At 42.6% G+C, this 13,505-nt stretch overlaps 1 protein-coding gene across 1 annotated transcript; it reads right to left on the minus strand.

The window, feature by feature from the left end:
• Positions 1-1,073: 1,073 nt before the first annotated feature.
• On the minus strand, positions 1,074-3,216 carry LOC115166377 (potassium channel subfamily K member 9-like). The gene is made up of 2 exons (XM_029720285.1): positions 2,822-3,216; positions 1,074-2,511 (listed from the first exon to the last, which is right to left on the minus strand). The coding sequence occupies exons 1-2, from the start codon at positions 3,102-3,104 to the stop codon at positions 1,478-1,480; spliced, it is 1,317 nt and encodes a 438-aa protein (XP_029576145.1). The 5' UTR covers positions 3,105-3,216; the 3' UTR covers positions 1,074-1,477.
• Between the last annotated feature and the right edge of the window lie 10,289 nt (positions 3,217-13,505).

Below are 13,505 nucleotides of genomic sequence, written 5' to 3' on the forward strand. Positions count from 1 at the left end.
AAATATGGAGAGTGGTACTAAGTAATGTGTTGTATTGTATTTGCCCCAAACATAACAGTTTGTATTCAGGACAAAAAGTTAATGGCTTTGACAATTTTTTTTGCAGTATTCCTTTAGTGCTTTGTTGCAAACAGGATGCATGTTTTGGAATATTTATATTCTGTACAAGATTCCTTATTTTCACGCTGTCAATTGGGTTAGTATTGTGGAGTAACTGCAATGTTGTTGAGCCATCCTCAGTTTTATCCTATCACAGCCATTAAACTCTAACTGTTGACCTCGTGGTGAAATCCCTGAGCAGTTTTCTTCCTCTCCGGCAACTAGGAGTTAGGAAGGACGCCTGTATCTTTGTAATGACTGTGTGTATTGATACACCATCCAAAGTGTAATTAATAACTTCACCATGCTCAAAGGGATATTCAATGTCTGCTTTTTTATGTTTACCCATCTACCAATAGATGCCCTTCTTTGCGAGGCATTGAAAAACCTCCCTGGTCTTTGTGATTGAATCTGTGTTTGAAATTCACTGCTTGATAATTGTATGTGTGGGGTATAGAGATGACGTAGTCATTAAAAAGTAATGTTAAACACTATTATTGAGTCCATGCAACTTATTATCTGACATGCTAAGCACATTTTTACGCCTGAACATCTTTAGGCTTGCCATAACAAAGGGGTTGAATACTTGGGGTCAGCTTTTCATTTTTTATTCATTTGTAAAAAATAACAAAAAAAACATTATTCCACTTTGACATCATGTGGTATTGTGTTAAATTTAGGCTGTAACACCACAACATTTTGTAAAAGTCAAGGGGTGTGAATACTTTCTGAAGGCACTGTATGTGTGTGCATGTGTTTGTGTGTGTGTGTGTGTGTGTGTGTGTGTGTGTGTGTGTGTGTGTGTGTGTGTGTGTGTGTGTGTGTGTGTGTGTGTGTGTGTGTGTGTGTGTGTGTGTGTGTGTGTGTGTGGTGTGTGGTGTGTGGTGTGTGTCTGCTACTTAAAAAACAATAATAATACCAAAATATAGTAATTTGCATCATGACAACCATTTTCTTAATTATCATGCCATCGTGCATCATCTTAACCATGCATCTCACTCTTATTTGCATGCAACAACAAAAAATTCAATGCAGATAATTCTCATAAACTATCTAGGAGAAAAAACTATTGGGACACAATCAAAAGACTAACAGATTATTACAATGGTAAGTGAATTGATTCAGAAGACAAATCTCCAGTGGCTATAATGAAAGAACAACTTAACTGCATCCTTAGAAGAAATACAGCATTGTAATCATCTAATTAGGGAAAATAGGTTATAAAATTCCTGGGATAAAACAGATTCTATTGCCTCTGCCAATCATTTACAACAATTAATCCTCTAAGGAGTGTGCATCTGTAGTGTATTCAAAATATATGTATGAAATACTGTATTAATCCAACCTGTACAAACAGATATTCTGTCCCAACGTGGTGCTACACTGACTTCCTCCGGGAGTGGGGGTACTCCTTGAAGCTGTGCCGAGGCGAGGGTGTGTTCCCTGGGGACGAGAGTCCTGTGTTGTCCCTGGGGGAGCAGCCCTGGGTCCTGTAGGAGATGGAGCTGTAGTAGACAGAGTTAATGTTACACCCGTGGTGCTCGCTGCGGGAAGGCAGGGGGCTGTCACACACCCCCAGACGGTAGCACATACAGGAGCACAGGGAGCCCAGGGGGGACTCTGTCCTTAGTCTGCCTGTGCCATGCAGCTGTAAGTGCAGCCTCTGCTTGCAGGGTGCACCCCTGGCCATGTCCCTCTCCTCCTGCTCCTCCACTGGGGAGGTGATGAGGTTAGTGCGGCTGGTGCCCTCCTCCATGGGCCGGAAAAGGTTGCTGTGACTGCGGCTCTGCCCCATCCTGTCCCTCCCCCTGTCCCTGCCCCCAAGCTCTCCTCTGCCCTGCTCTGGTCCTCCTCCTCCTTCTCCTCCATGGAGCCCCATGGTAAGCAGGCCCCTCTCCCTCTTGATGGAGGCCCTCTCCTGGGCGTCCCTCCTCTCGTCCTCTGTGTTCATGGTGAGGAAGCGCAGCACTACCAGGTTGAGGAAGGCTCCGATCACTGTCAACCCCACCAGGATGTACATGAAGCTGAAGGCCACATAGGGCGTCTTCTCCTGGAGGTCCTCTTTCTTCTGCAGGGCCACAAAGTCCCCAAACCCAATGGTGGTGAGCGTGATGAAGCAGTAGTAGTAGGCGTGGAAGAAGGTCCAGCCCTCGTAGTGGGAGAAGGCTGCTGCCCCGACACACAGGGTGCCGATGCAGGACAGGAAGCCCACCGAGACCATGTTCTCCATGGACACCTCAGTCCTCCGTAAACCCAGGCACTGCTTGGCCCTGCGCAGGAGGTAGCGGACGAACGTGTTCATCCTCTCGCCCAGGCTCTGGAACATGACCAGGGTAAGAGGGATGCCCAGCACAGCATAGAACATGCAAAAGACCTTCCCAGCATCTGTGCCTGGAGCTGCATGGCCATAACCTGTGGAGATAGACGCCACAGTTACTCTTTACTGTAGGTGATTGTAGACCAATACTGAGGATTTTGATGCCAATGGCTAAGGAATGCAGAGAATAAGGAAGTACATACTACAATATTCTGTTCAATTTATTAAATGACACTTTAAAATAGGCCAATGGCTACCTGCAATGCAAATTGAACATCCCTAACTTCTGCACAGTAGGCTATTCACCGATGCAGAACACTGCAGACACTGTATTTATAAAACTATTTCCTGACACCTGCAACACACTCAGACATAACAAACGTAATTGAAGCAAGCAAAACTTGCCAATGGTGGTGATGACCGTGATGGCAAAGTAGAAAGACCCGGCGAATTTCCACTGTCTCCCGGCGTGGTGGAGCTCCGCTTGCAGCACCACCTGCTCGATCTGCCGGTAGTCGTCCTCGGACAACCGGTACTTCTTCTTCATCTCGGTGCGCTTCAGCTCCAGGATGCGTCGGCGGGAACTCTCTGTCTCTGATTCGAGCGCGTCGAACACCGCGGCTCCCACCAGCAGGTAGGAAAACATGCAGAGGATGAGAGAGAGGGTCCGCACATTCTGCTTCTTCATCTTCAAGCCCTCGGAGCCGAAACACTCGTCCGGATCTCTGAGAGAGCAGACGCACCCTTACAGGTGGTAGTAGTGGTGCTCACTGTGGTCCACCTCTTTCGCCCCCTCTGGCTGTGGCGTAGAATCCAGCAGCAGTGGTGGTGTTGGAAGGAGGCGCAAACAGATAAGAGAGAAAGTGAATGGAATGTAATGTACAGTACGTTGTGTTCTTTTCCCCTTCAAACAAAATGCACACCAAGTCCTAAGGCTAGGTTACGTGGATTCACTGTGCATTTCTGTCAATTACATTTCAAATATTCCCAACATTTTCCAGCAGTTTCTCAATTTTTCAATCATAATTTTTATTCTTTGCATATTGTAGAACGTTTAGAGAGAATCAATGCTCGCGAGATTTTTGAGATCCAAGTCATTCTGTCCAAAATATAAATTTCTCCAGCGTTGTGCATGCCGTGATATGGAGGGCCTATAGACTAACTTTGAAAATGTTTGACTTTATTCTTATACAAAATGTACACTGTTGCCTCTTATCAGCTAACATATATAGGCCTATACATTTACAACATAAAATACCGATTATATCTACTGTTATTTTATTATTATTTTACTATTTTAATGTATTTCTTAATTCTTAATTTTTATTCAAGTATATAGCCTATTGATTTTATATTTGCATAGAAACGTTGAGTTGAATCTTTCTCACCTTTTATTAATTTATTTGTTAAGCACCTCGAAATGCATTTGTTGTAAGAAATGTGCTATATAAATCAAGTTTGATTGGTTTAAATATATATATATACCAGTCCAAAGTTTGGACACACCTACTCATTCAAGGGTTTTTCTTTATTTTTACCACATTGCATAATAATAGTGAAGACATCAAAGCTATGAAATAACCCATATGGAATCATGTAGTAACCAAAAAATAGTTTAACAAATCAAAATATATTTTCTATTTGAGATTTTTCAAAGTAGCCACCCTTTGCCTTGATGACATCTTTGCACACTCGTGGCATTCTCTCAACCAGCTTCCCTTAAGACAACACAAGGATTAATGCACTTGAGCCAATCAGTTGTGTTGTGACAAGGTAGGGATGGTATACAGAAGATAGCCCTATTTGGTAAAAGACCAAGTCCATATTATGGCAAGAACAGCTCAAATAAGCAAAGAGAAACGACAGTCCATCATTACTTTAAGATGTGAAGGTCAGTCAATCTGTAAAACATTTCAAAACCATCAAGCGCTATGCAGTCGCAAAAACCATCAAGCGCTATGATGAAACTGGCTCTCATGAGGACCGCCACAGGAAAGGAAGACCCAGAGTTCCCTCTGCTGCAGAGGATAATTTCATTAGAGTTACCAGGTTCAGAAATTGCAGCCCAAATAAATATTTCACAGAGTTCAAGTAACAGACACATCTCAACATCAACTTTTCAGAGGAGACTGCTTGAATCAGGCCTTCATGGTCGAATTGCTACAAAGAAACCACTACTTAAGGACACCAATAATAAGAAGAGACTTGCTTGGGCCAAGAAACACAAGCAATGGACATTAGACAGTTGGAAATCTATCCTTTGGTCTGATGAGTCCAAATTTGAGATTTTTGTTTCCAACTGCCGTGAAGCATGGAGGAGGAGGTGTGATAGTGTGGGGATACTTTGCTGCTAAATGACTAAAATGTAATGTAAAAATGACACTGTCAGTGATTTATTTAGAATTCAAGGCACACCAGCATGGCTACCACAGCATTCTGCAGCAATCGCCATCCCATCTGGTTTTTGCTTAGTGGGATTATCACTTGTTTTTCAACAGGACAATGACCCAACACACCTCCAGGCTGTGTAAGGGCTATTTGACCAAGTAGGAGAGTCATGGAGTGCTACGTCAGATAACCTGGCCTCCACAATCACCCAACCTCAAACCAATTGAGGTGGTTTGGGATGAGTTGAACTGCAGAGTGAAGGAAAAGCAGCCAACAAGTGCTCAGCACATGTGGGAACTCCTTCAAGACTGTTGGAAAATCATTCCATGTGAAGCTGGTTGAGATAATGCCAAGAGTGTGCAAAGCTGTCATCAAGGCAAAGGGTGGCTACTATGAAGAATCATATTTTGATTTGTTTAACACTTTTTAGGTTACTACATGATATGTATTATGTGTTATTTCATAGTGTTGATGTCTTCACTATTATTCTACAATGTAGAAAATAGTAAAAATAAAGCAAAAACCTTGAATGAGTAGGTGTGTCCACACTTTTGACTTGTACTGTATATATATGCAGCCTGGTTTTCTGTTGGAGTATCCAAGCCTACCCACATTCAACAAGTGTCTCTGTGTCCCAACACAACCCTGGAAACCCACAGATAAGAAATTGTAACATAGATCGATGAGCGCCCACGGAAAGCGAAAAAGCATGTTAATGAGCACTCTCTCTCACTCAATATTGACAGAGTGCTGAATCTCCGAATGAAAGCATTCAGCACCAAGGACAGCAACTAGTGGAGGCGTGCATAGGCGGTCTGACCGAGGCTGCGCATTGGAACTTAGTCTAGTCTAAACCAAATGACTCCCAAAATAACACATTTCATATCCCAAGTGGTCTAAGATAAGTCACGATTTTCTTGCAAACACAGCAAAACATTTCTGAACGTCAAATAAGTGACCTTAATCCATTTAAGAATGAGATTTTTACAAAACTCAAATTAATCTGACACACCTGTGCCGCATTGATTTTATCTGCGACGTGGCACTCCTGTCTTATCCATAGCAGAGGCCTATGTCTATAAATTCCCAACGCGTAAATGAATCTACAACTCCCATCTCCGGTCTTTTCCGGTTGCACTGCTTTGATTGCCTTGATTTGTGAAGCGTGTGCGCGGGACTCAGTGGCTACTCCGTTAATGTATTATTCCAAGTGATGACCGGTGATGCTGGCTCAGATGATTCTGAGCCAGGAAGTGTAAATGTCTCTAATAAGCTATAAGAAATTTGTTAATGGATATTTGTATTTTGTGTTTTAAGTTATCATTTCAGTTTTACTTGGTGTTATCACTGTTACACACTGTTACACGCATCGACCCAGTGGATCGATGCGACGCCCGCGTCTTTAGGAGAGGTAGCACGCGGACGTCCCACTGCGATTTATAGACCATAAATTAAATCGGAGATATAGCAGCCTGTAAACTAAATAGGCTATGGAACCAGCGACCATGTTCCAAGTATTGCTAGTGGCCCCTATTAGCAGTGACTGTTGTAGGCTATACTTCACCATCAACAATGGCCAGAGTAAAAATATTTGACTTGTTGGCTATTCAAGTACGATAACTAGCTTACACTGTTCATTAGCAACAGTGTGTTACTTTTCTCATTGATTTCTATAGCTCTGCTAATATACTAGAAACCCAATTGGTCTATATTGAGCAGGCCTATATTCAGTTCAGTCAGCAGTCACCAGGGCAACAGAATGAACATCCCTGTGCCATTTTGATATGTTTTATAGCCCAGTGATCCCTCCCTTCCCACGCTCCCAGCTCCAGCAGAGACATTAAAACACATGCTGTGTTTATTCCTGGAAAAATCTTCAAAAAGCCAGATGCTCTATAATTTTGTTCCAGGCAACATGCTTGGACTTTTTCTGCAGTTATTCCAGAACTATGTGCCAAAAGGTTTCATTTCATTAGTTTAATATGTGATAAGCATATCTTATTAAATGGGCACAGATGTTATGGTTGTGATTTAGCCTAGAGATGAACAGGTTTGACTTCATGCTTTCAGTTGAAGGGTTTATTTGGCTATAAAGCGCAGAATCAATGACAGTTGAGAGACTATCAAAGAGCTCAGCCAAGCCTATCTGAGGCCATTTCCATTTTCCACCATCACTCCTGAAATCCCTACCAAAGCCACACAATCATCCCCAGTATCAAATTGCCTCAGTCGTTCCTCTATTCTCCTCTGAGACAGTGAATGTGGTAAGTATTCTTACATGTTATGGCTGTATGGGAGTTACATGGTGATTTTTATTTTTTTTATTTTTTCAGATGAGTTGCAAGACATTTAGAGATACAAGGGCTACTGTACCAAAATGTTATCCATTCATATTTTAATTAGGCTACAACCATTATTAAATGTGTGCATGTGTGTTTGCTCAGTGACTGTGGAAACCTACAGGTGATAGCGGTTGCTATAGTAACTCAGACCAGCACCACAGGCTTGGACTGTCACCAAGGTTGAAGCTGACAAATGAAGTGCAATGATCATGGCTTTATTTAGCCAAACCACAATGATGACATCCATCCCACTGAGCAACAAAACTACTTGAGCTGAACTCAAATTCCGCCCTCCACATAGAATTACATATTTTGGTAGGAAAAGGGAAATATTTATAGTGAAATGAAGGGAAAGAGTTGAAAGTTAAAACATTCTCTACTGAAACAGCAGCATCGGAGTATTGCAGCTGGATTGTTTGGGTTGTTGTGTTGCGTTGTGTTACTCGTCTCTCTGAGGGACTCTGTGTTAAATGGCTGACGCAGCGCACTTGAGTCCCGGCTGTAATTCAAAGCGGCTCACACCAAATCAATTACATCTCCAGTGATAACAGAAGCACCTGCAGAGCTAACAGCAACCCATCAATTCCCCTATGCCTTTCCCTCTCCTTCTCTACGGCTGCTGGCGTCAGGGAAGGAGCTGTAGCAGAGTAAGCTAGGGATTTCATCTATTCACAGGGGTAGTGAGAGAGGGAGGAAAGGGGCAGGTGGGAGGGATGAGTACACGGGATCAAAGCGTCATTAGAAAAAGAGACACTCCCATCGAAAACATCTTAAACAAAGTGTGTGAAATATCTGCTCTTTAAAAAAAAATGTGCGATGCACGTCAGGTCTCACTGTGACGTGAGTAAAAACCCAGACAGTGTTGACCTCGATTTCATAAACATGTCTGAAACATCACAGCAAATATTTGTTGTATTTGACAGGGCTTGAAAATGGGAAAATGAAGTCTGTTTCATCCTTCCACCCAGTTGGCACTTTACCCTTAACATGTTGCCCCTCTGCTCAATGTCTTATACACCTGAAAACTGGAACCTAGAATCCCAGCGCTGATGAATGTGTAGAGCACGTGTCAACCTTTTTCAACATATTATTATTCTCCCACACATCCATAACAAACACGGTCATCTGTATCTATGTATAGCTTGAAGGCTACTGTTGAGAGATTCATCCTTTTCAAAGGTGACACCAGATATCCTTTCTTTCAAATCTAATAATATTCTCCAATCTCTCCTCCAAGCCACTTCAGACAGAGGTCTTTACAGTCTGTGTCGACGTGGTGAATCGCTGCACGTCACGCCTTTTTCAAGATAAGACGACGAGGCGTCAGGCAGTGGAAGGAGGGCTGTGAGGCTGGAGGCATCCTTCTCCACCCAGCAAAAGCTTATCCATCATCAACTCCTGGAGAGAAATGTAAATGTGGCACAGCGGAGGAGAGCTCAGAATAAATTAAGCTCCTTGGAGTAAGTCAAACTTTAGGAAATAAATAAACTTCTGGGGAGAGGGAGCAAGGAGTAGAGAGAGAGGTGCCATGTAGGGAGGTGAGAGGAACAGAGAGAATAAGAAAAGGATGTCATGAGACAAGACCAAAGTAGGGAAAGGGATTAGACAAGGCATATATCTACTGACATCCAGCCAGGTGAAAAGCTAAAGAGGGAGACTGTGAGAGCTTGTTATGCTCCTTTAGCAGATGTCTCCCCCGACTCAAGTCATGACTCATCATCGTGATGATGGAGATGGCGAGGGGCTTTCCGTGGGGGTTGAGCCCACTTATCACCGAAGCAGACGGGGTGTTGGAGAGTAGGGGGGGGGACAAGTGTCCCCCCTTGAATGTCTTGAGAGGCGCGAGGGAGTACCAAGCAGTGAGTCAGGACTTGCTGCCATAGAGCTCCATGGCACTAGGATCCTTCTGGCTGTCACAGAGACAGACTGAGTGATCTTAAAAGAAATGGAATATAACGAATAAAGTGTCACATAAACGGGTGGCAGAGACATGCCAATGGCTTTATGTGTTAGTGCACTTCAATCAGGCACACTGCACAGCTTGGCTTGGCTATGTCTGCCAAAGTTTAGATAAAAACACTTTGAAGGAATACTAACCTGAATTAGTCCCCCTGTTCCCGTGTTGACTCTGCTTTAATTCAGAGGGAACTTAGGTAAAGCCTCTGATAAATGATCAAGAGATTATTGTACTGGGATCATTTCAAAAAGAAAAGTGTGTGTGTGTGTGTGTGTGTGTGTGTGTGTGTGTGTGTGTGTGTGTGTGTGTGTGTGTGTGTGTGTGTGTGTGTGTGTGTGTGTGTGTGTGTGTGTGTGTGTGCGTGCGTGTGTGCGTGCGTGCATGTGCATAAGTGTCTGTTTATGAGAGAAAGCGAGGGAGAGTGTGATTTTTGTAGCTATGAGGTCATCCATGATGTGATCACAGGTTTTCCAGACCCCCAGACCAAGGCCTGGCCTGATTCACATTGGCTTGGATTGTCCTCTCCTTTGATCAGCCATCTCCATAATGACCATATTTTTATACCTGTCATTGATTAGGTTCACTGGCTAATATGAGCATGACATCACAAGGTCTCTGTTGTTTTGTGACTTTGATTTCTTAGTCTATTAAAGATAGATACATTGTCACCATACCAGACTACACACACACACACAGCAGTGAGGTACCTGTTCTATAGTTTATTGGATGTGACACACGTACACATTATACCACGGACAGGTACCTCAAAGGAAAACTGAGCATTTGAACAAAGCTTCCCAAGCATATCTGCGGCCATCTAACAGCAGGACAACTGAGAATAATGCTTTCTTTTTATGTCAGTTTCTCATAATGGAGTTATTTTTATCTCAATACACAGAGGGACCAATGAGTGTGACATTATCAGTGTGTGTGTGTGTGTGTGTGTGTGTGTGTGTGTGTGTGTGTGTGTGTGTGTGTGTGTGTGTGTGTGTGTGTGTGTGTGTGTGTGTGTGTGTGTGTGTGTATGTGTGTGGGTGTGTAACTAAAGCAGAAGGGATAAAGCGACTATTCATACAGTACTGAAATTATATATATTTTTTTCACTGTTCTTTGACGGTTTGCTTTTAAGAAATGTATCTCTGTTTGATCCCAATCAATATGCGCTGGTTGCCTTGGAGACCAGGAGATTTATAGATTAAGCCCCGCACCTCATGTACAGTAAATACTATCCAAGCAGTGGATAAACTGGTAGATGATAGTGACTCATCTGCTTCATCTAACACTTGCAATTACTTTGAAATAGATCTGGTGGTATTTCAAGTTTTTCTTAGAAAGCCAAACCCTTCCAAGGAGTTGTTATTCAAGAGATGCGAAAAGCTTCTCCCTCATAGTATTTGATCATCGTGCCATTGCTACACAGCAATGTTTCTCAAAGGGTTACAGCCTGAGGTGTGAACAGGGCTTAAGTAAGTATGTGTATATTCAAACTTCAAAATCAGGTACTGTGTGTGTGTGCGTGCGTGCGTGCGTGCGTGCGAGCGTGCCTGCATGATTAGAGCGAGTGACACCTTATGGTTTCTTTTGACTTGATAGTACAGATTGCCGAGAGCCATTGGCACATCGATTCTGACAGGTAACAGTAGTGTTAAAAGCTTCTCTCTTTACAGCGTTTTCCCTGTTGTACTATCCTCCATCAACACCAAGCCCCTCAACACACTCCCCCTGCTGCCCCTATTGTCCATCACAGCACTCACCAGAGGGCGCTACCATGGTGAGGCCAGTAGTTTGATGACACACGTGCTTGTAATCAGAAAAAGCAACTTCAACAAACCCCCAAAAAATCTTATAAACCAATTTATAATTTTTTTTACAATTTACATACCCATTTTTCTGTTGGCCAGGCCAACCCTGTGACATCTTCCCCTTGACACAAACCGGTCAACTCACTTACTATCACTGTTGTTTTCTAATGAGATCAACGTTGTTTCCATGTCATTTCAACCTAAAAAATCTATGCGATGACATTGAATCAACGTGGAAAACTGATTTGATTTGCAAAAAGTCATAAACGTAAGGGCATTTCATCATTTGTTCAGCCAAATGTTTACGTAAATCCAATGACATGGTGACATTTGTTGTTGATTTTACATTGAATTCACGTATAAATCCAAACCAGACGTTGAACTGACGTCTGTGCCCAGTGGGGACTTTAGCTGTAGCAACTGAATGGTGGATACCTACAGTACAGTGCATGTTTAGGGCTCCCGAGTGGCGCAGTGGTCTAAGGCACTGCCTCTTAGTGCAAGAGGAGTCACTATAGTCCCTGGTTCAAATCCAGGCTGTATCACATCTGGCTGTGATTTGTAGTCCCATAGGGCGGCACACAATTGGCCCAGTGTCGTCTGGGATAGGCCTTCATTGTAAATAATAATTTGTAAATAACTGACTTGCCTAGTTAAATAAAAATAACTGAATCAGACCTGAATCCATCCAATATGATGCAGCAGCAACTGTGAAATGAACACCAAATGCTGGGTGCTGGCACAGCCCTGCAGTTTCCACAGTAACTGGGACCAAAAATAGCAAACCAAACCAGAGGCCATTCTGCACAGGATACTATTTATATACTCTAATGGTGGGCTATCCACGTGAGAAAAGCAGACGCTGTCCAATTACTTTCAAAAAGATGAGCAGGACAGAGTCTTTGCAAATCCAATTACATGTTCACATTAATTTCACCTCTTTGAGCAATCGATCCTTGTGTTTGGAACAGTACATCCGAGAACTTCAAGGCTAGATACCAAGTTAACTAGCATACTAAACAGGCCTAACAATGTAACTCAGAATAGTGATTTACCCCCCCCCCCCCCAAGGAGTTGTTATTTTTCTAAAGCCAAAAGCTTCTCCCTAATAGTATTTGATCATTATGCCATTGCTACACAGCAACACAGTCCTTGCTGTAAAAGATTTTCATTCAAATGGGCAAAATTAGCTTTTTAGTAGGGATGTCCCGCTTTCCCTTTCAAGACGATTAGATTCGTATCTATATACATGGACTCTGATACAATACAGGAACGATATGTTTTGTTTTGAAACGATTCAATGCGATTCGGTTTGATTAGAGGAACTAATCGATGCGATTTGGTTCAATGTGTATATAGTTGCATAAACCTTAATTTTCCATTCTAAATAAAAATCTGCTGGTGACGGACCTCACGGGTTGGGCTTCTCTGAGCTGGATATGTCTGAGCTGACTTTTCTTTCTCTCTGTGTGTGTGTGTGTGTGTGTGTGTGTGTGTGTGTGTGTGTGTGTGTGTGTGTGTGTGTGTGTGTGTGTGTGTGTGTGTGTGTGTGTGTGTGTGCATGCATGCATATGGGAGTGCTTGCCTGTGTGCGTGTGTGCTGGCACGTGTGTATGTGCATGCATGACTGGGTGATATACACAGTAAGACAGGACGTATTGTTTCACCATGGTAACCGTAGCATCACACTGCTACAGAGAGCCAGAGAGGTTGAAGATGAAGACAGCATGGATTGGCAGAAAGAGACAGAGATTACATAGAGTAAGACCTGACCAAACAGTTGGCAATCACTGCGGTGTCAATGACTTAATGGACTGGTGTTCATTGACAGGTTTACCCTGTTGATGGCTGTAGGTAGGTCAGGTTTACATTACATATACACTATGAGTTAATTCCTTCCTCTCATCATCTTCCCCTCTCTTCAGACCACGGCATCTACCTCTCTCGAACAAATCTAATTGTGATAATGTACTGATATGTGATTTTATGTGATGACATTGGATTTGTGCATCTAACTGTAGCCTATGATATTTGTTTTTTTTGTGATAATGTACTGATATGTGATTTTATTTGATTTTCAATTGGTTATGTATTTTCTTTCTTTCCGTTTGTTTCCATAAAAGCCCATCTAGGGACAGGTGTTGAAAATTAGCGTAAGCTAGAAAACACTATAGTGCAGTACATTGGACGACTGTTTGTTCGATGTGTTTGTGCTTGTCCCTATCCAAATAAGATAGAGGAAATATGTTATGAGATTACAGTGGCTCTGCTTGTGCATCGATCTAGATGCAGCAGCCTGTGTCTCTAAATAAATAGACTTGAGAGAGATTCAAATGTCCCTGAACAATGAAAATGATAACTGTTCTTTTTTTAAATTCTCATTCCTTATTGTTTGGCATAGAATAAAAACAAATTAATCTAGGACTGCGTCAACAATTAGAAAAATCAGGACAGTCTGAAAATAACTGTCCAAATAGCCTATTGATTGATGTGAAGGCAAGTGCCTATTCCAACTCAGTGGAATACAATATAGGCATGTATTACCTGCATGTGGAGACAGGTAGACATATGCCATTGTTAGTGGTGGTGAGGATGATGAT

This window comes from Salmo trutta, chromosome 28 (genome assembly GCF_901001165.1).
Source record: "Salmo trutta chromosome 28, fSalTru1.1, whole genome shotgun sequence".
Taxonomy (NCBI): Eukaryota; Metazoa; Chordata; class Actinopteri; order Salmoniformes; family Salmonidae; genus Salmo; species Salmo trutta.

Bases quoted from the DNA above. Each gene is read 5' to 3' on its own strand.
- LOC115166377 (XM_029720285.1), bottom strand. From the start codon at position 3,104: ATGAAGAAGCAGAATGTGCGGACCCTCTCTCTCATCCTCTGCATGTTT. The intron at 2,512-2,821 runs GCAAGTTTTGCT...CTATCTCCACAG, and splicing joins CACGGTCATCACCACCATTG to GTTATGGCCATGCAGCTCCA.